Source organism: Pelobates fuscus, chromosome 1 (genome assembly GCF_036172605.1).
Source record: "Pelobates fuscus isolate aPelFus1 chromosome 1, aPelFus1.pri, whole genome shotgun sequence".
Classification (NCBI taxonomy): domain Eukaryota; kingdom Metazoa; phylum Chordata; class Amphibia; order Anura; family Pelobatidae; genus Pelobates; species Pelobates fuscus.
In genome coordinates, this window is record NC_086317.1 from 186,176,662 (window position 1) to 186,201,095 (window position 24,434).

General features: G+C 46.4%; 1 protein-coding gene and 1 long non-coding RNA gene across 9 annotated transcripts in view; one reads left to right on the top strand and one right to left on the bottom strand.

Annotated features, from left to right (window-relative positions):
- LOC134609683 (uncharacterized) overlaps positions 1–24,434 on the bottom strand; it is a 540,481-nt gene that overhangs the window by 505,464 nt on the left and 10,583 nt on the right. The gene's annotated exons all lie outside the window — the stretch shown is intronic.
- Positions 1–24,434, top strand: part of NAV1 (neuron navigator 1) — a 468,714-nt gene that overhangs the window by 282,157 nt on the left and 162,123 nt on the right. For 5 of the 8 annotated variants that reach the window (XM_063453174.1, XM_063453177.1, XM_063453176.1 and 2 more), the window contains 4 exons: positions 1,924–2,091; positions 11,952–12,004; positions 12,256–12,279; positions 12,390–12,467. In XM_063453174.1, coding sequence (XP_063309244.1) covers positions 1,924–2,091; positions 11,952–12,004; positions 12,256–12,279; positions 12,390–12,467 — 323 coding nt within the window. The remainder of the gene's footprint in view (positions 1–1,923; positions 2,092–11,951; positions 12,005–12,255; positions 12,280–12,389; positions 12,468–24,434) is intronic. The other 3 variants (XM_063453178.1, XM_063453181.1, XM_063453182.1) reach the window with 1 other exon arrangement.

The window sequence follows — 24,434 nt, forward strand, 5'->3', positions numbered from 1 at the left end:
GTTGGAGAATGGCACAGAGATGAAGACTTTTTTTAATGGACATCTGTGAAGATATACCTGTAGACCAATGTGTGACGAAAGTACCTTCGTCACTAGGTTTTGGAGAGGCCTGCTTGTCAGCCTCTTGCCCTGTGACTATGGCCCCTGGGATATATGGCCCTTTAAAAACTCAATTTGGGCATATTGGATTGTAAAGTACTGTTTCAAAACTCCATTTGGGCATATTGGATTGTAAAGTACTGTTTCTGCCCCTTTAAATTATATTTGAGCAGTTCTGCAGCGTTGAAGTGGCACTTTGGATACAGGCAAGGTATTTGAAGTGGCCGCCATTTGACATACGAACACGTGGCGGCGGCCATTTTAATTCAGCCGAACGCATTCAGCGGTGTTTGGTTGTCGAGTTCATGGAACTCAAATCGGACACTTGACGGCACGAACACTGCTGAACTTTACCTTCTCTGAACTTCAACGGGAGTCGAACGGTGTTCGGTAATTTGAACGCCACTTTGACATTGGCACGAACGGTTGCCGTCCGTCTATTTAAACTGACTATAATATGGGAAATAGACCGGCTGCACAGCCAAATTCTGTGGAACTGTTTTGGGCAGAAAAGCCATGCTGCGGTCGGTCAAAAGAGACCTCCATAGAAACTTGAACTGCATGGCGATTTGACTATGTTCCTGGGATCTGAGCACTGTTCGGATATATTGGGCACTCAGATCCAAGCTATCTGGGGATATGTCACATGTGGGGGTTCAGTGCTGTGAAACATAAGTTATGCATTTTAATATGTTTTTGTTACAGTTTTAACTTAGGAATATTTTCTGTACCTGGAGATAAGTTTACTACAGCCACTTAAGCCAATTATCTCCAGAATAGAGGGGAGAGATTTTACTGTGTATGTGGGGGTGTTACTGTGTTGATTATTGTTCCTATTTGTTTGTGTCCCTTTTGTCCCAGTTTACCACCAGGTCCAGGGGGTGTGCCTCTGGCCTGAAAATGTGTATAAATTAAATGCCTTTGTGCACGTTAAAGAGATTGTCTTGTACCTTCATGAAGTTCCGGCTCATGTTTTGGGGATTGGAGAACTACACTCTGGGGATTGCTATAATCACTATACTCCCCAGGGTATAATCTCTAAGCTCTGGTAAGAGCTTGTTCCTGTTCCTGCTCTCTGGATTTAAGAGAGGTCTACCTTCTGGAAGCTGGATTCTGGTCTTGGGTCCAGAGTAGGCGGAAGACAGCGAGACCCCAACCAAGTTGCGGCGGTTCGTGGGGTCTGCGGTGGTTATGGTGTCAAGTGGAGTGTGTGGGGCCTTCGGGAAGCACTAGGAGCATCCGTCAACGGAAGGTACCCAGTCGGGGTGCCAGGCGTTCCGTTACACAATGTATTTAGTTACATGAGTATAACTGGTAGGTTATTGGTAAATCAGTGAAGTGGGATCATAACTACATTTCTTTCGGATACTTATTAAGGAGGCACAGTTTATGGAATATACTCAAAGTAAAACAATCAGCAGCTTAAAGTAATTTTCAAAGGCTGTAGTCCATGTCTAGGGCCAAGTTTACCAAAGAGAACAGAAAATGTACAATAGTCTTACATTCTTTCTGAAGTCCTGGCATCTGTAATAATATCAAGCAACATCAAAACAGCAGTTAAGGCACAATACTTGTGAGATGTTCTGTGTACATTGGATCATACATGTGCATTGTAGCTCAAACTCTGAATTTTCCTATGTTGTTCGCACAATACTTGTACAATCTTGTACAATAAATAGATTTATCATTCTTGGCCTAAATCTTTTCCCCTCATAATCCTTTAATATTTTCTCCTTTTCCTTTTCTCACATGATTTTTATTATTTTACCTTTACCATTTTTACAATTTGTGTTTTTGTTAATTTGTCTCTCTTTGTCCTCTTAGTGAGTCCTTCCTCGGCTCCACGCATCGCTCGCTCTAGTAGTATTCCAGCTCAGGACACAACCTTTGAATTGTTTGGGTCCTCAAACCTGGGCAGTTCTATGTCTCTTGCGGATCGTCCCAAAGGAACAATGACAAGATCTGGCTCATTCCGTGATCCCTCTGATGACGGTAAGTCTGACCACTTTACATTTATTTTTTGTCATTTTATTAGTGTTGTAGTAAAGTAATATCATGATTTCTTGTCTGGAATTAAAGGGACATTTGTATTATTAAATAATTATATAAAAAAATAATAATTACAATTATTTTATTATACGAATAAAAACAAAATCTTCTTAATTGGTGTCCAGGAGCCAGTCCCAGGGCTTGGGAATTTAAAAAGTAACTTGTAATACATTTCTAGTCTCTATGGTGTGTGTTATTCATATAAAGTTGAAAATTCCTGTACGTGAATAGAAATCGTAGATTATACTAGTTTTAGTGTAACTATAATCTTAATTTTATTAATGACAGGAGGCGAATATTTGCTTAAGTCTCTCTTTACTAGAACTCCACAGCAGAACATAGAGAGAAAAACACCAAAGACAAAAACATAAGGCATCTATAAAAGGCTCCTCCCAAGCAACCATTTCCTCTTTCACGCTGCGATAACAAAAGGTACACAACAATGCCAATAAACGAATAAAAGGGAAAAACCATAACATAACAATGAATGCCATCCGGAAGAAAACTTCGAAGAATGGATGGGATCGTGATCTTCATCTTTCAAAACAGTCGATTCTATGAACTGTATTCGAACCATTAAACTGAAACGAAATAAACAGAGTCGAAAAACACTGATTAGTGAACGAAATGTACTGAGAAAACATAAATCCCACGATCCAGTACTGATAGTATAAAAGACATGAAATCCATCATCAATTACCGGCAATACAATATACCAGTTACTTCCCCCAACTTTCCCAGACATCACTCCAGACTACCAAATCTAGCCCAGGAGACCAACGGTCTAAAGTAGAATAGGCGAAAAGTATCTTCACGGGACCAGTCCGCCGAACGCAAAATGTCCTGTAGGGAAACGCCTGCCATGAAAGCTCCGGAAGCTGCGGCGCCCCTAACCGAATGCGCTCCGAAGGTCACATTCACTCCCGCCAGTGTCAATAGCCATCTTATCCATCGAGCCAGGGTAGGGGACGAGGCCAGTTTGTGGGGTCTGACATACGAAATCAACAACTGTCCAGAATGAGAAGAGCGAAATGGAGCGGTAACCGCTACATAGTGAGCCAGTGCCTTCGCTACACAAAGTTTAGGCGAATCCCCGAAGTAAGAATACGACACAGCTCTCAAATTTGACTTCGTACATCTAGCCACCTTGAAGGAGACCCCTCTGGAGAAAACGTGAAAGCGTCGACATCGAAGGCCCGGACATCCGAAACACGTCTGAACGAGACCAGACACAACAAGAGGGCAAATTTAGCCGAAAGCTGGTGAAGGGAAAGGTCCTGGTTATCTGGCCAATCCCGAAGGAACGCTAAAACCATACGTACGTCCCAGAGGGAAGAGTACTTAGGCGCCGGAGGACGCGCCAGCCTCATCCCACGCAGGAGTCTGCAGACTAGCGGATACTGGCCGATGGGAAAACCTCGAAGCGGGACATGCGCCGCCGAGATAGCTGACCTAGTCACGTTAACTGAGCGGTTTGACCGACCCAGGTCAAAGAGGTGAGACAAGAAATTCAGCACGCTAGTTACAGGGCCCGTAAAGGGATCGGTATCCCGTTCCAAATACCAGCGACACCAGGAACCCCATGCTGAGAGATAGCACCTCCTCGTCCCGGGCGCCCAGGAATCCCAGAGAAGGTCTCTTGCGATAATGCCTCGACATTCCAGGTACCCCTGAAAGAGTCCAGGCCACCAAGTGCAGGTGGCCGTCCCTCACTAGGGGATGAGGGTTGCCCCGGAAGTCCGAGAGGAGCATTCGAGAGGACGGTAAGAGAAGAGGATCCCGATAGGAGAGATCCAGGAGCTCCGGAAACCAGCCTTGACTCTGTCATAGCGGAGTCAGCAACACCAAGGACACACGCTGACGTCGAACTTGAAGCACTACCCTGGGAATCATAGCGAACGGAGGAAACGCGTACGCTCCCTGCGATGGCCACACCGGGAGAAAAGCGTCCACCGCTGCGCACGCTGGGTCCGGGAGCCAACTAAAGTACCTCTGGGTCTGGTGGTTCGTCCTGGAGGCGAATAGATCCATTGTGAAAGGACCCCTCTGATACTCGAGTTCGAGGAAGATGGTCCGCAGGAGTTTCCAGTCGCTGTCATCCCTCCAATGTCTGGAGAACCAGTCCGCCGTCAGGTTCGACTCCCCCGGAAGATATTCCGCATATAAGGTGATGTTGCGTTGGAAACAGAAGCTGTAAATCTCCTTCGTCACCTCCGATAGTGCTCGAGACTGAGCGCCCCCCAAGCGGTTGATGTACTGCCCCGCTGAGACATTGTCCATCCGAAGGAGGACGCAGCAGTCCGACAGGTGGTTTGCCAGGCTCCAAATCGCAAATGAACCCGCAATCAACTCCAGGCAATTGATGTGGATTTCCGATTCCTTGTCCGACCATGGGCCCCCCGTGGACCCGGTAGCGCATGTGGCACCCCAGCCCCAAAGACTCGCATCTGATTCCAACACGAAATCCGGGGTTGGTCCAAATATCGCCTTGCCGTTTCAGGCGGACATATGCAGGAGCCACCAGCACAGTTCGGTCTTCACGTCCGGAGACAGGGAGATCATCTGGTCGTAAGAGGGTCTCTTGCGTAGAAAATGAGCCTTCAGCTGTTGCATGGCCCTGTAATGTAGTGGGCCCGGGTAGATCGCCTGTATCGAGGATGAGAGGAGACCCACCACGCGAGCTAACATTCGTAGGGGAATCCGGTCTTGCCGTAAAGTCCGCCTTATCTCCTTCCGAATGTTCGCTATCTTTGCCAAAGGCAGGCGAAGAACGCATTCTTTCGCATCGACTTCGAAACCCAAGAATTCCATCGTCTGGGAAGGCTCCAAGGCCGATTTCTTCAGATTGACTACAAACCCCAGGTGTTCCAATAAGGAGATTGCAGAACGTGTCTGATATCTGAGCCTGGAGGGGTCCTCGCAAAAGATCAGCAAGTCGTCCAGATATATTATGCAGCGGACGCCCTCCGACCTGAATCGGGCGACCACTGGCTTCAGGAGCTTGGTAAAGCACCAAGGAGCCGAGCTGAGGCCGAAGGGAAGGCATGTGAATTGGCATGGAACGCCCTTCCAGACGAAGTGGAGGAATCTGCTACAGTCCTCGTCCACCGGGATGGAGAGGTAAGCGTCCTTCAGGTCCAGCCTCGTGCACCAGTCTCCCGGCCGGAGAAGGTCCCAAAGAAGATGAATGCCCTCCATCTTGAAGTGGTTGTAGAACACAAAGGTGTTCAATTCCTGTAAATTGATCACTGGGCGGAACTCTCCGGACTTCTTCTTCACTAGGAAAATCGAGCTGAAGAAGTCCCCAAATCCGGGGCCCGTTGGACTGCGCCTTTGGCAAACAGTGCCCAAACTTCCGTATCTATCAAGGACTGTTGTTCTCTTGCGATGATGGGGACTCTTGGAGATCCAACCTGCGTTGGAGGGGAATGGAAATCTATGACATAACCCCATACCGTCTGAAGGACCCATACATCTGAAGACACCTCTCGCCACCTGTCTCTGCAGTGAAACAGTCTGCCCGCATGCAATGTAGGGTGATTGAAAGTGGCAGGAGTTGCACTCACCTGTAGGAAATCTTGCCCGTCCTCTGGCACGGTATCCACAACCTCTATCCGCCCTCTGAGTGTAGGGGGGCTGGATTGGTACGATGGAAAGAAGGATGGACCACAGGATCTGTGGCGGCCCGAAGACCAGCCGCGGCTGGAGACACGACCCTGCTGTCGTCCAGACCGTCCAAAAACCCGGGATGATTGTGGGCGAAATACCTTCTTAATGGAGGATTGTGCTTTATCCAGGGAAGTAAACAGATTGACGTGTTTATGTAGCTCCTTAATGAAGGGTTCACCGAACAGCAGGCCTTTAGCCAGGGAGCCCAATTCTTTGGACCCCAGTTCCGATAGCTTGTTGTCCATACGGAACAGAGCTGTCTTCCTGCGCCCAGTGCAGAGGGCCACATTGGCATTGCCTAGCAGGCAAATGGAACGTAGTGCCCAGTCCCGCATGGAGGCCGGGCCCAGGCTCGTACCCTCGGTGTAGGCCTCGTCTGCTAAGGCCAACATCCTGCACAGGGGGCCCAGCATATCCAGCTGTTTATCTTGCGCTGAACGGAGGCTACACTCCACCCCTTTCTTGTGGTCTCGACCCGTACGAGTTAAATACGTGGCCACCAGGGGGTCAAAATCCGGGGTCGCTGCCAACTTGTCCGGCAGGACAGGTCTGGGGCATTCCGCCCGCAGCTTCTTGCGGGCCTCCCCTTCAAGAGGCCTGCGGACCCAGTAGTGCACGAACTGTGCCAAGTGGTCACAGGCAGTGACCATTCTGAGGATCTGGGGTGCCGGATAGGTCAAACAAAGGCTCTCCTGTAGCCTCTGTTCCCGGACCATCTTCATCCTCCCAGCGCCAACCGGGGCCATCCTCACGGTCCTCGTCCCAATTATCTTCCTCTTCTGAGGGAGACTGGTCTGCCCGCCACTCATCCAGCACGGCCATGGTAGGGGGGGTAAGGAGGCCTCCTCCCCTGCGCCCGATAGACGGCGGCGCCTGGCCGGCGAGGTTGATAACCTCGAACCATGTCGCTTCGCCGGAGTCTTGTGTTTCCGGGAGCGTGGTTCAGGGCCTTCACCCTTCCAATAGCGCATTTCTTGAGAGTCTGACTCAGCCGAGTCGTCTGCCAAGCGGGGGGTTCCTCTCGCGCCCCTGTCTGGTTGTGATTGAGGGAGGGCCCTAGCCAGAGCTTTTTCCACAGAGGCGGACACCGCCGCATTAATCAATGCCTGCAAATTCTGCTCCTGTGCAGAGGCCTCCATAATGTCCGAGACGATGGTACGTGATACCTAAGGAGATAGAGAACAGGTATCACTAGCAGGCAGTAGGGGCCGCACCCCTATTATTGGCAGAGGCAAGTAGTAAACGCATGCAGGCTCAACAAACAGGGGTCCAGAATGGAGCCGCCAGGCCAGTAGCATGCATAGTATGGCCCAGACAGTGCAGGCCAAATCATTGGGCACAGACAAAGCAGGCCAATCAAGGGGCACAGACAAAGCAGGCCAATCATAGGGGCACGGACAGAGCCGGACAGTATATGGGCACGGGTAGCACCGGCCCAGTGTTATATGGAGGCAGGAAGGTTAATCCTATAGGTGACATGCAGGTATATCTTGACATATAGGACGTGCAGGGTAGAGATGAAACAGGTTTCCAGATCAGTCCCAGCTCAGTGGGAGGGACAGCGTAACCAAGCAGGGTCCCATGCAGGATGCATGCAAAATAATGCAGTAACCAAACCTTGATTAGTCCAGGAAGCATGCATTAGAGCAAGCAGAAAATGGTACAGAAAAACATGTACAGGGGGAAGGGCGCTCGGGAGCAGAAGCTCTCCGGCAATGGTGAGGCTCCCTGTTCCTACCCCACGCCGCCCGTGAAGAGCAGAATGCGAGCGGGGCCGTGGGTGGGACAGGGAGACAGGTAGAGGATTCCCGCTCGGCGGACAAAGCCGGCGGGCGGGAATCAGCACGTGGGGCCGCCGGAGTCTTACTCCGCGGTCCCGACGGTCGGCACAGGAGGCGGTCGGGCGACCGTCCACCAAAACAACAAGCAAAATATATAAAAAAAAAAAAAAACACAAAATACACAAACTAAGCATAAAATATTTAAACAGTGATACTGAAGTCAAGGAAAATGGCAGGCAGACGAAACAGCCAAAATGTAAATAGCCCAAGCAACTGAAAAACAGTGCAAAACAGTAAGAACTGAAGGAGAAAGCACAGATAAAAACCAATGCAGAGAAATAGACAGTAAAACACACAGCCACCCATGTATAGCAGGAGGCAGCGGTACTCTGACCTGTACTGACTGCGGAGCAGCAAAGAAAGAGGAAATGGTTGCTTGGAAGGAGCCTTTTATAGATGCCTTATGTTTTTGTCTTTGGTGTTTTTCTCTCTATGTTAATGTGCTGCTGTGGAGTTCTAGTAAAGAGAGACTTAAGCAAATATGAAGCATTCTGTCATGCTATAAAATTGCTTGTTCAAGTGCAAGCTATTGATAGTGGAAATGAATGGAATGGCACCCTATTGTTAAAGTGTAATGAGTTAATGTATTTCAATGGTAAGACAGTATGTATTACTAATGTATCTTATGTATACAGTAGATGTCAATTATTAAATAGAAATATTATATTGAACAGTTCTATTTTTAGACACCCTGTTTTCAAGCAGTTTATTGAAAACTAAAGTATTCTTTAGCTCTTGAGCTGCTCATTCATAACTATTTGCTAAAATGTTTACGAAAGATATAGAAATGGCGCTTAAGGATATATACAATGTAAGGTGCTGCTATACCCAAGTATATTGCCACCACATATACTTAAAAAAGATACAGTATGAGAAAAAACAAAAGGTAAAAGCGCACACAAAAGGGTAGAGGTTAGTTACCTGTAATATAATATAACGGGTAACTGATTTCCCTTCCCTTTATACAAAGGATGTATTCAATGATACATGGTACAATTTACCTATGCAGAAAACATAAGCACATAACAGAACATAGTGTAATCTGTATATAATCCACGATAATATGGAGATTTTTGAGCTGAAACCACTCACAATTTCCTGAACCGTTTAGAAGTTGGCTCGTAACTTATACAGCCTTTATGCCACTTTCAATGACATAGATGTTTCTTCCTCCTTTCAAATGGATTCTCTGATTGTTTATATAACCATCTAATTGAAGATTGGAATCAGGAGCCAGGAGTTGAAGATATATTAACAAAATTGTATTTCATTTATTTCGTATAAGTTCCATGTATCATTGAATACATCCTTCGTATAAAGGGAAGGGAAATCTGCTATCAGTTACCAGTTATAATATTATATTACAGGTAACTAACCTCTACCCTTTTGTGTGCGCTTGTATCTTTTGTTTTTTTCCCATACTATTTGCTAAAAAATTTTAAAGTGAATCTGTCGTGACAGATATAGGTTTGCATTGTTCTAACCATCTGGTTTGACTCAGGGGTTTCTTTCCTTAATACTTTTAAAACCTCTTTTTTTTTAAATGTATTTTCATTACCTCTGTCTCCTGCTGAGAGCATGAATTTTGCTTTCAGTGGGTATTACATGTGCTGTAAGACACACCTCTCCTTCATACCCATGTGGGAAGCACAGATTTGCTTCCCATAACAGGTTCAAAGTCCCAAAGACATTATGATGGCATTGTGTAAATGAAATTGCTGCTGCAATTAGGGATCAACCGATATTGATTTTTTAGAGCCGATACCGATAATCTGTTAACTTTCAGGCCGATAGCCGATAACTTGACGATATTCTGTGCATTTACCATTTTGAAAAAAATAAACTATTTCTAAAGGTAAATGCACAAAATATACAAGCCACATGCACTGGATGCAGTAAGTTTTGACAATGGAGCTGTGTGTATTTGTGTAGTGTGTATATAATAAATGCAGGGTGTGTTTGTGTAGTGTGTATAGTTAATGCAGTGACTGTGTAGTGTATATATAATGAATGCAGAGTGTGTGTGTTTGTGTAGTGTGGTGTGTAAAGGGAATGCAGTGTGTGTGTAATGTGTGTGTTTATAGTGAATGCAGTGTGTGTAGTGTGCATATAGTGAATGTAGTGTGTTTGTATAGTGTGTGTATATAATGAATACAGTGTGTAGTGTGTGTATATAATTTAGTGTGTGTGTGTGTGTGTGTGTGTGTGTATATAATGTAGTGTGTGTGTGTATAATGCAGAGTGTGTAGTGTGTGTATATAATCCAGAGTGTGTAGTGTGTGTGTGTGTGTATAATGCAGAGTGTGTAGTGTGTGTATATAATGCAGAGTGTGTAGTGTGTGCATTATACACACTTACACACACACTACATTATATAGACACACACACTACATTACATTATCTACACACACAAAATGGGGGGGATTTTGTATTTACATTTTTAATGTTTGTTTTATTTTAATTTGTAATATTTATGTTTTATGTTTTATTATTTTTTTTTTGTCCCCCCCTCCCTGCTTGTTGCCTGACCAGGGAGGGGGATATGACATTCCCTGGTGGTCCAGTGGCATTGGCTGAGCAGTGGAGGGGGCCGCAAGTAGCGTTTACTTACCTTTCCTGCAGCTCCTCCAGCTCCCCAGTGTAAATCTCGCGGCCTGTGTGCCGTGCGCAGCGTTGCCATGGTAACCCGTGGCAACGCTCTGATGGCCGCGAGTCTTGCGAGATTTACACTGGGGAGCTGTAGGAAAGGTAAGTAAAAGCTTGCTGCCGCCCCCTCCCCCAAAGACAGCCGGGCTTGTAATGAGCCTGGCGGTTCTAGGAGGTATTATCGGCAATATCGGTATCTATATTGGGCGACACCGATATTGCCGAAAATACCGAATATCAGTTGATTATATCGGTAAAACCGATAATCGGTCGATCCCTAGCTGCAATACATCATTCTGGTTATGTCTCTCCTTGTGCTGCTCTGACACATAGTACCCCCTTGTTCCTTCTTCCCTTTGTATGCATTGCTTTCCCTTAGGCTGAATTCAAGCAGGATCAATGCCCAAATCACGGTTTCACATCTGTCGATTGGCACAGACTAAACTGACTGACAGGAGGAGGAAAGGGCTGTTTTTTAACCTCTGATTAAGTTGTATTTGTCATAACAAGCTTATCACACAATTTGCATTTTTTGTCGTACAAATAAAAACTTTGCAATGTGTTGTCCTTAAGTTGTGTATTCCTTTTTTATTATTTTATTTTTTGCAGTATACCTCTGAAGCAGTGGTTATTAACTTTTGGTTTTGGTCAGTGACTCACATTATTCTCATGGCATTAGCTTGACTAGCATATTTACAGTTATAAAATGTATGCCTGCATTGACCTATGCAACAAATGCAATTCAATGTATAGCAATATACCTTCTTTATTAAACTTTTTTTCAGTAGGCAGTACAGATACATTATAATGTTAAAGGAACACTATAGTCACCTAAATTACTTTAGCTAAATAAAGCAGTTTTAGTGTATAGATCATTCCCCTGCAATTTCACTGCTCAATTCACTGTCATTTAGGAGTTAAATCACGTTGTTTCTGTTTATGCAACCCTAGCCACACCTCCCCTGGCTATGATTGACAGAGCCTGCATGCAAAAAAAAAAAAAAACCTGGTTTCACTTTCAAACAGATGTAATTTACCTTAAATAATTGTATCTCAATCTCTAAATTGAACTTTAATCACATACAGGAGGCTCTTGCAGTGTCTAGCAAGCTATTAACATAGCAGGGGATAAGCAAAATCTTAATTAAACAGAACTTGCAATGAAGAAAGCCCAAATAGGGCTCTCTTTACAGGAAGTGTTTATGGAAAGCTGTGCAAGTCACATGCAGGGAGGTGTGACTAGGGTTCATAAACAAATGGATTTAACTCCTAAATGGCAGAGGATTGAGCAGTGAGACTGCAGGGGCATGTTCTATACACAAAAACTGCTTAATTAAGCTAAAGTTGTTCAGGTGACTATAGTGTCCCTTTAAAGGGATCTGATAAATATTATTAGTCTGTGCTAACCATTGGGGACCCACTGAAATTCATGACCCTATTTTGGGCCCAACCCAGGAGCTATGAACCACTGCTCTAAAGGTATAATACCCCTATTTGTTTTCATAGATCCTCCACAGTTTTATAATCTAACTTTTAGTTTGCACAGTTTCTTACACCCATTGATGTGTTTTGTTGAGGATTTTCAGCTTAATACAATTCAGTCTGAAGTGCCGCAAACTTTATCAAGCTTTTTGTTTGTCTTTGCAGTTCATGGGTCCGTCCTGTCTCTTGCATCGAGTGCATCATCAACCTATTCCTCTGTAAGAACCAATTATATTGTAGAGAAATTGGTGTTAAAGTTATATGTTCAGTATATTGTAGTCTATATGTAACATGTTTTATTGACATTGTGTTCACCTATGCTTTAAATGTGGGTGTGTTTATGTAGGTGTGCATATATATATGCTAATTATATATAATTATAATTACTGTATACGGTACACTGTACCGTATATATACTGTAACCTATATTATTTTCTTTCTCTCTTGCATGCTACACTTTGTCTCTTAGGCTGAGGAAAGGATGCAGTCAGAGGTACCTTACTATCTGTGTTTCAGTGTTGGGTTCCTTTGTTGTCATTTTTCCTTTGTCAGAGTCTTAGGGTGGTCACAGATGCAATGCTTTTTTTATATTTTGTCCTGTAGCAAATTCGGAAACTGCGCCGGGAACTTGAATCCTCACAAGAGAAAGTGGCAGCACTGACCTCACAATTATCTGCCAATGTAAGTACCAGACTGGTTTATGTGGACACATTTGGGGTTATTAACTAATCTCAGAATTGTAGCAGATTGAAATCAGACTGGAAATACAGAGGCTAAAATATTAGATTAGAAAAATATCTCCAGCACAGCTATAGTCACAGATTTGCCCTTGCAGTCTACAGCTTGCCATTAGGATTTAAAGAAAAACTTTTACAACTGAGAAAATGGTTCTTTATAGTAAGAGCAATAAAGGCATGGAATTCTTTACCTATGAGATGATATAGATATATTTTATTACATTTTTGGATGCTTAAAAAAAAAACAAAAAAACTGAATAATCAAGGATATAACTGTACGTAAACATGTTGTTGATCCAAGGAGAAATGAGTCAAGGCATTTTTTTTCCTTTTGGCATCATTGGAAATGGCTACAATTGTTTTGTTTTTTTGGATTAACAGCATACAAAATGGGTTTCAAGGTTGAACTGGATGGACTTTAGTCTTTTTTTTTCCCTTCAAGTTGCACTTCTATTTAAAGGGACACTGTAAGCACCAACGCAACTTTAGTTTAATGACTTTGTTTTAGTGCTTCAGTCCTTTGAGTCTGACTGCTAAGTTCTCTTCCATTTAGGTATTCCCAATCCTAGCTACACCTCCCCTGCTTCGCCTTAAAAACTGAAAAAGAGGTCTTAAACGTGACTAAAAAGGGCAAATTAACCAATTCAAACAAAACCTAAAGATGAATTAACCCCTTAAAGGACCACTCTAGTGCCAGGAAAACATACTCGTTTTCCTGGCACTAGAGTGCCCTGAGGGTGCCCCCACCCTCAGGGACCCCCTCCCGCCCGGCTCTGGAAAGGGGAAAGAGTTTAAAACGTACCTTTTTCCAGCGGTGGGCGGAGAGCTCTCCTCCTATCCTCCTCTTCTCCTCTCCGTCGGCTGAATGCGCACGCGCGGCAAGAGCCGCGCGCGCATTCAGCCGGTTGCATAGGAAAGCATTTACAATGCTTTCCTATGGACGCTTGCGTGCTCTCACTGTGATTTTCACAGTGAGAATCACGCAAGCGCCTCTAGCGGCTGTCAATGAGACAGCCACTAGAGGAAATAGGGGAAGGCTTAACCCATTCACAAACATAGCAGTTTCTCTGAAACTGCTATGTTTATGAAAACATGGGTTAACCCTAGAAGGACCTGGCAACCAGACCACTTCATTAAGCTGAAGTGGTCTGGGTGCCTAGAGTGGTCCTTTAACCCCTTAAGGACACATGACATGTGTGACATGTCATGATTCCCTTTTATTCCAGAAGTTGTGTCCTTAAGGGGTTAACCATCTCTTATCATCAGATAAATACAAGGGAGACACAAATAAGGGATTGCCTCCAAAAATTTTAAATTAGAACATGTAAGTGGTACTTGTATTGAACCTTTGTTGTGATACGTTTTAAGGTTTTGAAACACTTTTATATTATATTTGTGTTCAGTGAAGTCTCTCGAGTATAACAGTGCCCCCATGTACATGTTTTATGGTGTTTCAAAAATTACATAGTCAAATTCAAGGCTTGCATTTCAGTTTTTCACTTTGAAATTTGCCGGATTGGTTATGTTGCCTTTGAGACCGTATGGTAGCCCAGGAATGAGATTACCCCATGATGGCTGTAACGGACCGTTTCGCTCACAAGACGATAAAAAATGTTTAGGCGATAATCCCTTTCAGATAGACCAGCAGCTACTGCAATCACCAATCTCCCGAACTGCAAACTGCACGAATTCACCAACTCCCGAACAAGAGACACACGAACACTGGAAGCAGCCGAACAGGAAAAGCCCTATGAACAGCTTACACTCCTGGCAATCGGCATACAATCAAATCCCCCACAAGAATGAGACGACACTTCACTTTGAGGGTTAAGCAGGAACACCCTGATTTATTCACACAACTGTCTTATAATGGATTCTCCCATGCAAGGGAGGGATTTACAACAATTACACAATACACCAATGCACCAATCACACATGAGTTACCTCCCACAATGCCTCACAATCCCTCCTCTCTGCCCTGGAGATAATTGGGGAAGGAATCTAATTATCTCCAAGGACAGAGGCAAAACTCCATTACCCACATGGCAGACAAAAGATAAAAAATTGCATACTGATACATTTAGTACATAAAACACACATTTCTACATATCCCCAGATAGCTTAGATCTGAGCGCACATTATTAGGTGAATGGCACTCAGATCACACGAATACAGTTTAATTGCCATGGAGCCAAAGTCTTTAATTACACGAATAGGCTCCATGGCATAGCTATCTGGGTTAAAACATTCCCCCAACATAAAATACAGAGTTTACATACATTCGTTAGATCGGTACGAATTGGAACCGGGGGCTGGAGGCTCAGCGGTGCTTAGCTGACACAGTGTCCGGGTTTGGCGCATAAAAGTCGGGCAGAAAAGCGCTGGCTGCCCGGGGAGCTCTAGAACACCGCCATCGTGTGGCGGCTAGGTGTAACTGCGACCACCCAGTAACAGTCAATTAAGCTGCGGTTAACCACAGCTACTGGGTGATCAATTGCCGGCACACGCTCGTTAACCACGGCTTCAGGGAGATAGATGGAGGACACACGCCAGCTTCTGGGTGGCCAATTAACGGTGCCTGTCGGCTTCCCACGGCTTAGATTGAATCTACCGAACGGCTGTGCAGAAAGGAAGGAATACATATTTCTGCACAGTAAAATGAACCGTTTAACTGCCGGTCCATAATCCAAAGGCAGCAGGCGGGCAACCAGGCTTCTCCAGCACACAGTGGCGAGGTTGGTTTCGCCACAATGGCATGCCATTTACAAAAGTAGGCAACCAAAGGTATTGCAAATGGGGTATGTCCAGTCTTTTTTAGTAGCCACTTAGTCACAAGAACTGGCCAAAATTAGCGTTAAATCTTTTTTTTTTTTTTTTACACACAAATATGAACGCTAACTTTGGCCAGTGTTTATGATTAAAATTAAGTGGCTACTAAAAAAGACATACCCCATTTGTAATACCTTGGGTTGTCTACTTTTGCAAATGGTATGCTATCATGGGGGTAATCTAATTCCTGGGCTACCATTTGGTCTGAAAGGCAACATAACCAGTCAGGCAAATTTCAGTGTGTATAAATTGAAAAATGTATGTGCTATATTTTAACCTGTAACTTTCCAAAACACCATAAAACCTGTACATTGGGGTACTGTTTTACTCGTGAGACATTGCTGAATACAAATGTGTATTTTATTGCATTAACAGCTAACAGTATTATGCTATTCACAGTCAAAATGTCATGCAGAACTAAATAAATAACATTTCTTAATTTCACATTTTTTCATATATAAATATTTGATATGACATGAAAGCTCTGTTTCTCCTGAACAAAATTATATATAATGAGTGTGGGTGCATTTAATATGAAAAAGGTGAACTATGATTGAACAGACCTATAGCGCAAATTCAAAGTTTTGTTTAAGTTTTGTTTTGATCACAACTTGTACAACTGCCTCAGTCCTTATGAAAAATCTCCTTGAGGACCGGTGACGGTCCTGAACCATCATAACAGTATTATGCATTAACCTGGGGATCGACGTTGCTTCCGGTGTGGAGGGACTGCCTGACAGCCCAGACAGTCTACCCTCGTTGAATTAGGATCCCACGGCCATGTGATCACTCTAACAGAGTGGTCACATGGCGCAGTAGGCGTCCAAGTATCTGCCTGCAGGGGGACTGCTGGCAGGCAGTCTCCCTGCATTTGTAAAATAAAAATTGTTAATGAATAAAAATACAATTTACATAGGTGTGTGTGTGTGTGTGTGTGTATGTATATGTATATATATTGTGATCCTTGTTAGTAGATAGCACGGTCCTCTAGGGCAAAAACATGCACATTCCTTTTATTTTCTTATAATCCCGGCAACTTTATTTGTAAATTTACACATCAGGCAGCAGCAAACAAAACATAAATGCAATGATGTAACACAAATCCCTACAACAAAAAGCCTAGCTCGTCTGAGCACTAACTCACATCAGATTCCCTATCTATCAGGGGTTAAACTATAACAAAACTTGTGGGTTTCACCAACCTAGTGTATTTGTCTGCTCTCAGCACTCCAGTGCTCCAAGCCAGCCTTGACTGCTTCCTTCCGCACTCCTAGTGCTCCAAGCCAGCACTCCTAGTGCTCCAAGCCAGCACTCCCAGTGCTCCAAGCCAGCACTCCCAGTGCTCCAAGCCAGCACTCCCAGTGCCTCAAGCCAGCACTCCCAGTGCCTCAAGCCAGCACTCCCAGTGCCTAGTCTCCTTGACTCTCTTACTGGAGAGAACACCCTCTCTCCTACCTGCTTCCTAAGAGGAAGCCAGCAATCCCCCTGTACCTGCCTAGCAGGGAGTGGTTTATTCCCACTGCTACAGCGGATCATCTGCAGCTGAGCAGTGGGTTGGAGACAGTCCAAAAAACCCTGGCCTGGATCTTTGTCTCCCAAGAAAACCACTAAACTGTGGAGTGGAGCATTGGCCCACCCTTCTCTCCAAATGCTCCACCCCAGGGGCCCATAACTAAACAAAGCTTTGTGTTGTCCAACACAAAAACTACACGTACTTCCCCTGGGGTTAGAAGGCCTCTCTGCCTTCACTTTATCACATATCCTCCCCCCCAGCTCAGACCCATCGGGTCGAGCGGCCTTAGAACACAAACCGTGAACATTCACGTCACCTAGGGCTGTACCAGCCCTGACTTGCTCCTCAGTTACAGGAAGTGGCCTATTGTAGATGGCTGCTACCTTGCTCTCTTGTAGTTTAAGGAACCTCCACCCAAGTAGATAACCCAAATAGTTAGCTTCCTCAAATCCTAGATAACACTTGTTAGCGGTCAAACTGGTAGCCCTTACATTATGCACAACTAACTGGACCTTCATCAAGTGTGCTTCCAAGTCCACCCTGTGAATCGCCACATCACCCAGGTAGGCAGCTGCATTCTCTCTGTGGGGCCAAAGTATCCTATTTATATGCGGAAAGGGGGCTGGTGCACTATGCAACCTGAATGGCCGTACTTTATGTTGCCATAACCCCTTGGGAGTAGAAAACGCTGTCCTTCCCTTTGCTTTCTCTGTCAGGGGAACCTGCCAATACCTTATGACCAGGTCCAAGGTACTCAGATACCTGGCCTTACTTATACGCTCTTGCGTTTGAGCTGCATGTACTACAGGGCATTTAACATTTACAACCTCAGTGACAAACTCTACCTCTGCCTTGGGGTATGTGCGGGTGTCACCATGTGTACACACAATATTAAACATTTGTCTTATATCACATTTCTCTGGTTGAAGCAGAACACTTTTAAAAGTAGCCTCGCTCCCTGAATCAATTAGTGCTTGTGCACAATTCCCTTCCACCATCACCACTTTTAACTGTGCTGTAACACCACCACCAGTCACCATACACATCTTTAAGCAGGTCAATCCAATCTTATGCAGAGCCCTTAATACTATTTCACATTGTATTATCTCTTCACTCTCAGGACTGTCCTTGCAGGTGGCAGTTGACGCATCTGAGCTTTTTCTCAGTCTGGTCTCGTAGCCATAATGGGACTTTTGGGTACACTCTACCATCATATTTATATTGTCCCAGGCTCAGTATCAGGTTTTGTCCTTTCTTTCCAGTTTCCCCGCTAATATGGTTGTTAGCGGATCTAGGCTGAAGATCAATACGGTGTGGCTCCTTAGCAGCCAAGTCCCTTTAATCATCATCATCTGCTTCCACATCCGCAGCTTCTGATTTGATAATCTCTCAACGTCGGAGTAACTTTCAAGCGCGAACTTTACAAAGGCTTGGCGTGTAATTAGCCTTTTTATATCAGCTAAAGGCTTGTCAGGGTCTGCAGATATTTGGTCATATTGGTAAGCCTGCATCTTCTGGAAAAGGCGGATAAGACTCTGCTTTCGAATCTTCAGCTGGGTCCACTTTTCATCCCACTGCCACACAAGCCACAAGTCATTAATATTAAGTTCTGGTTCCACATATTCTTTTCTGTAGAATGCAATAAAGGGGACCCCAAAATGCTGATTCCTCATGAAATTTAGGGCCTCTCTGATCTTCTGTATAGTGCTTGGACCCTTCCTGCTGAAGGTGGCTCCAACTTGTCCACGTTCCAGGTAGTCCGTGCTTTCCTGTAGAGATATTGTTGGTGTTGCAAAAGCATTTCTATATATCCAGTCAGCTTCTTCTTCAAGCTCATCATCTTCAGCCGGTTTAATGGGTATGGAACGGAGCTGAAACCTCTCTGGCAGGTCGGTAGTCCGTATCTCATTGTCTTGGTCAGTAAGGTGGCTACTCTCCAGTTCACTGGGTTCATAGATCTCGAAGATGCTGCGCCGGCTTACTCGCTTCTTGGCGGTTTTCTTTGGCCTAACCCTTGTCTCTCCTTCATGAGCTGAATTTTCCAGGTGCTCAACGTCTTCAAGACCGGTTTCTGTCACCAGCTCATCCTCCACTGGAACAGGTCTCTCCGTGAAGGGCTTCACAACATCCTCCATCTGTTCTGTGAATCCCTGGGAACCTTCCTTGCTTTCTACGGTTAATGCCACGGGTGTCACCTCTATATCCTCAGGGGGTTTGCCAGGGAGGCTGTCTAGAGCAACCTCCTCCTGCATGAATGCAGCCTTTGATCTCAGCTCCATCCCATCATACTTGGCCTGGCGAGTTGTTCTTGTGCCATAGGCCCAGACTCCCGGCTTAGCTCATCTCTCCTTTGCCTGGTTTCCTCCCCAGGGTTATCCTCTGCTTGCTCGGCCTTGAGTGGCCACCTCTCAATGTCAGCAATGCTTTCCTCTGGGCTGTCTGGCGGTCTCCCTGCTCCCTTGGGGGTGTCCAGAGACGCAGTCATGGCCTCTCGCTGGGTCAGGACAGCCCCGGTATCAAACAGCCGGTCAGGCATTCCGAGTCCCGCCTTTAATCCCATCACTGTGTTCCCAGAATCTGGCAGCTGTTCCAGGTAGTCAGTGCGCCCAGGCCTCGTAGCAGTAGTCTTTGCCAGCAGATCCAGTTCTACGGCTCCCGGACAATCATTTAAAGTCTCTGTAGCACTACCAGGTGTCTCTGAATTATTTTGTCCTGCTACGCCAATGTCATCTACTATATCATTTTTGCCTTGGTTTGGCTTAGCTGCGGAAGTGCCCATTTTTTCATCACAGCATGGTTCTGTAACAGTCGCTCTCTCTTGGCTTAGATCAGAAGCGGCTACATTGCCTTTCTTATTGTGACTTTGTTTTGCCACTACTTCTCTGCCCAACTGTTCAACAGCGGGTCGACATTCTTGGGTAGCCTCGGCTACTAAACAGTGCACCGCATTGTTATACTCAACTGGGGTGCCTTGCTTCGCTCTATTAAGCACAGCTCCTTCGCTGTTGTCTTCTCTGACTCCCCAAGTCAGTCTGCTTTTCATGGCTTTCACTTGTTCACTTGGGTGTACATCAGCGGCTTCTGCTTCATGTTTCTTTCCCTGGCTGTATACACTAGCTTTAATTACACCTTCTGGGTGTTTTTTTTCTTACCACCAACACTCGGCCTTGCATACCTCTTTTTCTCATCTTTGCAGTTTTCTTTAGGATGTTTCTGCATGCTTTAGTCTTTTCACCTTTACATGGTGTATTTTTTACTTATCTCTTTCTTTATAGCACAAACCAACTTTACACTACTGGCCTCAGTCACAGTCTTTCTTTCTCCTTTTGTTGCCTTGGGAAGATTTATCAGTACCTTTCTGTTTCCAAATGTCTTTCCAGCTTTCTCTTGAAACATGCAAGATTCAGTTTCTGAGTTTGAAAATGTTTTTGTTTCCAACTCTTTTTCTAAGACTTCATCTGTTGTGATGTCACTCAGAGCAAGTTTGAGGCTTTCACGTGAAGCTGCAATGTTTTGATTCTCATATAAACACTTGTCAACTTCAGTTATCAGTTTGTCTTGTTCTCCCTTCTGATTCTTCTGCTCCTCACGGGCTACTTTAAACATCTCCGCTTGTGTCACAACAAGCTGTTTCACCAAGGACTCAGTGCACTCCATTTGTGTTTTGGCCAGGACTTTAGCACCCTCTGCCTGGGCCAGCACCAGTTGCTGCAGGGCTGCACTGTTTTCTGCAGCTCTCCTGTTAGCCTCCTGTTGTACAGCAGTTGCCTGTACCAGAGCCTTCAGCAGGTCTTCCATTATAGCACCACGCAGGTAACAGTCTTATAGGTACAGTGCTTTTTATTCGATTAGCAGGTCTGCCAAAATAAAAGTCCTCAATAAGCAGACCCACGGATGACTGGCACACCCACAGACCCTCAATGTGCTACTGTGCCCACTTCCTCCACCATATTGTGATCCTTGTTAGTAGATAGCACGGTCCTCTAGGGCAAAAACATGCAAAGTCCTTTTATTTTCTTATAATCCCGGCAACTTTATTTGTAAATTTACACATCAGGCAGCAGCAAACGAAACATAAATGCAATGATGTAACACAAATCCCTACAACAAAAAGCCTAGCTCGTCTGAGCACTAACTCACATCAGATTCCCTATCTATCAGGGGTTAAACTATAACAAAACTTGTGGGTTTCACCAACCTAGTGTATTTGTCTGCTCTCAGCACTCCAGTGCTCCAAGCCAGCCTTGACTGCTTCCTTCCGCACTCCTAGTGCTCCAAGCCAGCACTCCTAGTGCTCCAAGCCAGCACTCCCAGTGCTCCAAGCCAGCACTCCCAGTGCTCCAAGCCAGCACTCCCAGTGCCTAGTCTCCTTGACTCTCTTACTGGAGAGAACACCCTCTCTCCTACCTGCTTCCTAAGAGGAAGCCAGCAATCCCCCTGTACCTGCCTAGCAGGGAGTGGTTTATTCCCACTGCTACAGCGGATCATCTGCAGCTGAGCAGTGGGTTGGAGACAGTCCAAAAAACCCTGGCCTGGATCTTTGTCTCCCAAGAAAACCACTAAACTGTGGAGTGGAGCATTGGCCCACCCTTCTCTCCAAATGCTCCACCCCAGGGGCCCATAACTAAACAAAGCTTTGTGTTGTGCAACACAAAAACTACACATACTTCCCCTGGGGTTAGAAGGCCTCTCTGCCTTCACTTTATCACAATATGTATATATAAAACTAAACATAAAACTTACAATGCACTGTTCCAAAATATTACGCACAGTAAGTTTCAAAACACTTGGTTGTAACGAACTGAAAATTGTCATTTGTTGTGTTTGCAGCCAGGGGCGGACTGACCGGCCGCCCCTTTAAATGCTGCAGCCGCCTGAGCGCTCTCTTAAGAGCCTCAGGCGGCTGCAGCTTCTCACCTCCCCTCCCCTGTAGCGTGGCCGAGCTGTTGTGCGGTCCGCGGTGCCCGGCCGGAGTGATAGGAAGGTGCACACGGAGTGTGCATCTTCTTGTCTGTCCGGCTGGGCACTGCGGACCGCACAGCAGCTCAGCCACGCTACAGGGGAGGGGAGGTGAGAAGAAAGAGGGAGGGAGGGGGGTGTGAGAAGAAAGAGGGGGGTAAGAAGAAAGAGGGATGAGAGGGTAAGAAGAAAGAGGGAGGGGGGTAAGAAGAGAAAGGGAGGGGGTAAGAAGAGAAAGGGAGGGGGGTAAGAAGAGAGAGGGAGGGGGTAAGAAGAGAGAGGGAGGGGAGGTAAGAAGAGAGAGGGAGGGGAGGTAAGAAGAGGGAGGGGAGGTAAGAAGAGGGAGGGGGTAAGAAGAGAGAGGAAGGGGGATAAGAAGAGAGGGAGGGGGAGTAAGGAGAGAAAGGGGGGTAAGAAGAGAGGAGGGGGGAGTAAGAAGAGGGGGGGAGTAAGAAGGGGTAATAAGAGGGGGAGGAGTAAGGAGGGGGAGGGGGGAGTAAAAAGAGGAAGGGGGGGTAAGAAGAGGGGGAGGGGGGAGTAAAAAGAGGAAGGGGGGAGTAAGAAGAGGGGGAGGGGGGAGTAAGAAGAGGGGGGAAGGGGAAGTAAGAAGAGGGGGAGGGGGGTAAGAAGAGGGGGGTGGGAGGGTAAGAAGAGAGGGAGGGGGGAGTAAAAAGAGGAAGGGGGGATTAAGAAGAGGGCGAGGGGGGAGTAAGAAGAGGGGGGAGGGAAGAGTAAGAAGAGGGGGGAGTATGAAGAGGGGGGAGGGGGTAAGAAGAGGGGGAGTAAGAAGAGGGGGGAGGGTGTAAGAAGAGGGGGGGAGTAAGAAGAGGGGGTAGGGGGAGGAAGAAGAGAGGGGAGGGGGGTAAGAAGAGGGGGGAGGGGGTAAGAAGAGGGGAGAGTAAGAAGAGGTGGGGGTAAGAAGAAGGGGAGGGGGAGTAAGAAGAGGGGGAGAGTAAGAAGGGGGGTAAGAAGAGAGTGAGGGGGGAGTAAGAAGGGGGGTAAGAAGAGGGGGGAGTAAGAGGAGGGCAATTGCCCCCTCCCCTGTCCGCAGGCACCGTGCGGGCAGCCTGCAGGGGAGGGAGGAAGAGAGGACCAGGGAGCTCAGTCTTCAGCTCCTCTGGGTCCTTCTTGCGCGAGCACAGATCGTTGCCGCGGTTACCACGGCAACGTTACGGCTCTTGCGAGAGTAAACTCTAGCCCTGGAGCTACGGGCTAGAGTTCACTCTCAACACTGTGACCACCAGGGATTCCTGGTGGTCGCAGTGGTGAGAGTGAACTCTAGCCCCATAAACACACTGCCCCCACACACCATACACATTCACACACTGCCCCCCATACACCCACACACCATACACATTTACACACATTGCCTCACACACACACATACACTGCCCACCCATACACACACAGCCCCCCATACTAACATTGCCACACACATACACAGCCCCCTCATACACACATTGCCCCACACACCCTACACATTCACACACTACACCCCCTCACACACACTGAACCTTTCACACACACTGCACCCCTTACACATTGCACCACTGCTCCTATACCCTACTACAGCCTCATATCCCAGCAGACCCCAGGTAAGTTGTCAAACTGTTCTTAAACGATTTGACTACTTACTCTGAAAGGGGGGCCCGGCCCTCCTGGCACCATAACGACTACACAGAGCAGTAGTGGTTATTGTGCATGGGTTATTTCTTTAAATAATCTACAAGTGCCCCAGTAGCCAGCAAGCCAGCCAGCCCACAGGCCGGCCAGCCAGCCAGCCCATAGGCCGTCCAGCTAGCCCACAGGCTGGCCAGTAGCCAGCCAGCCAGCCCACAGGCCACCAGTTACGCTTACAGCCAGCAAGCCCACAGCCTGCCAACCGCAGCCAGCAAGCCACAGCCTGCCAGCCGCAGCCAGCAAGCCCACAGCCTGCCGGCAGTAGCCAGCAAGCCCACAGCCTGCCAGCCACAGCCAGTAACCCCACAGCCTTCCAGCAAGCCCACAGACTGCCAGCCAGCAACAGTAATTAAGGTAAGAGGAGCCAACTTGGCATAGGTATCAGCGAGCTATGTTGTGTTGCTATATTGTGAATAGGAACCAGAGTGTTGGAGAGACCCCCCTCCAGGCCCCATTAGACTCCATTGTAGTCTCTAATGGGACCTGGAGGAAATTATTTCTAACACACTCTCTAAAGGACACTGAGATAGCCTCTGCTAGAATGCTCCCCCCCTCCATGGCCCATTAGCCCTCAATTGTAATCTCTACTGGGGCCTGGAGACAACTGTTTCCAGCAGGGACACTGAGATGGCCTCTGTTAGAAAGACCCCCTTCCAAGCCTATTAGACTCCATTGTAGTCTCTAATAGGGCCTGGAGGGGATTCTTTCTAACACATTCTCTAAGGGACACTGAGATAGCCTCTGCTAGAAAGACCCCCATCTATGGCCCATTAGCCCTCATTATGGCCCATTAGCCCCCATTAGACCCCCTTCTATGGCCCATTCTATGGCCCATTAGTCTCTACTGGGGCCTCGAAGGGATTATTGCACTTTTGTTCCTTGTGTCTAAAGATTGTGTAGGGTGTGGCTGGAGGCGGTGCATGGAGGCGG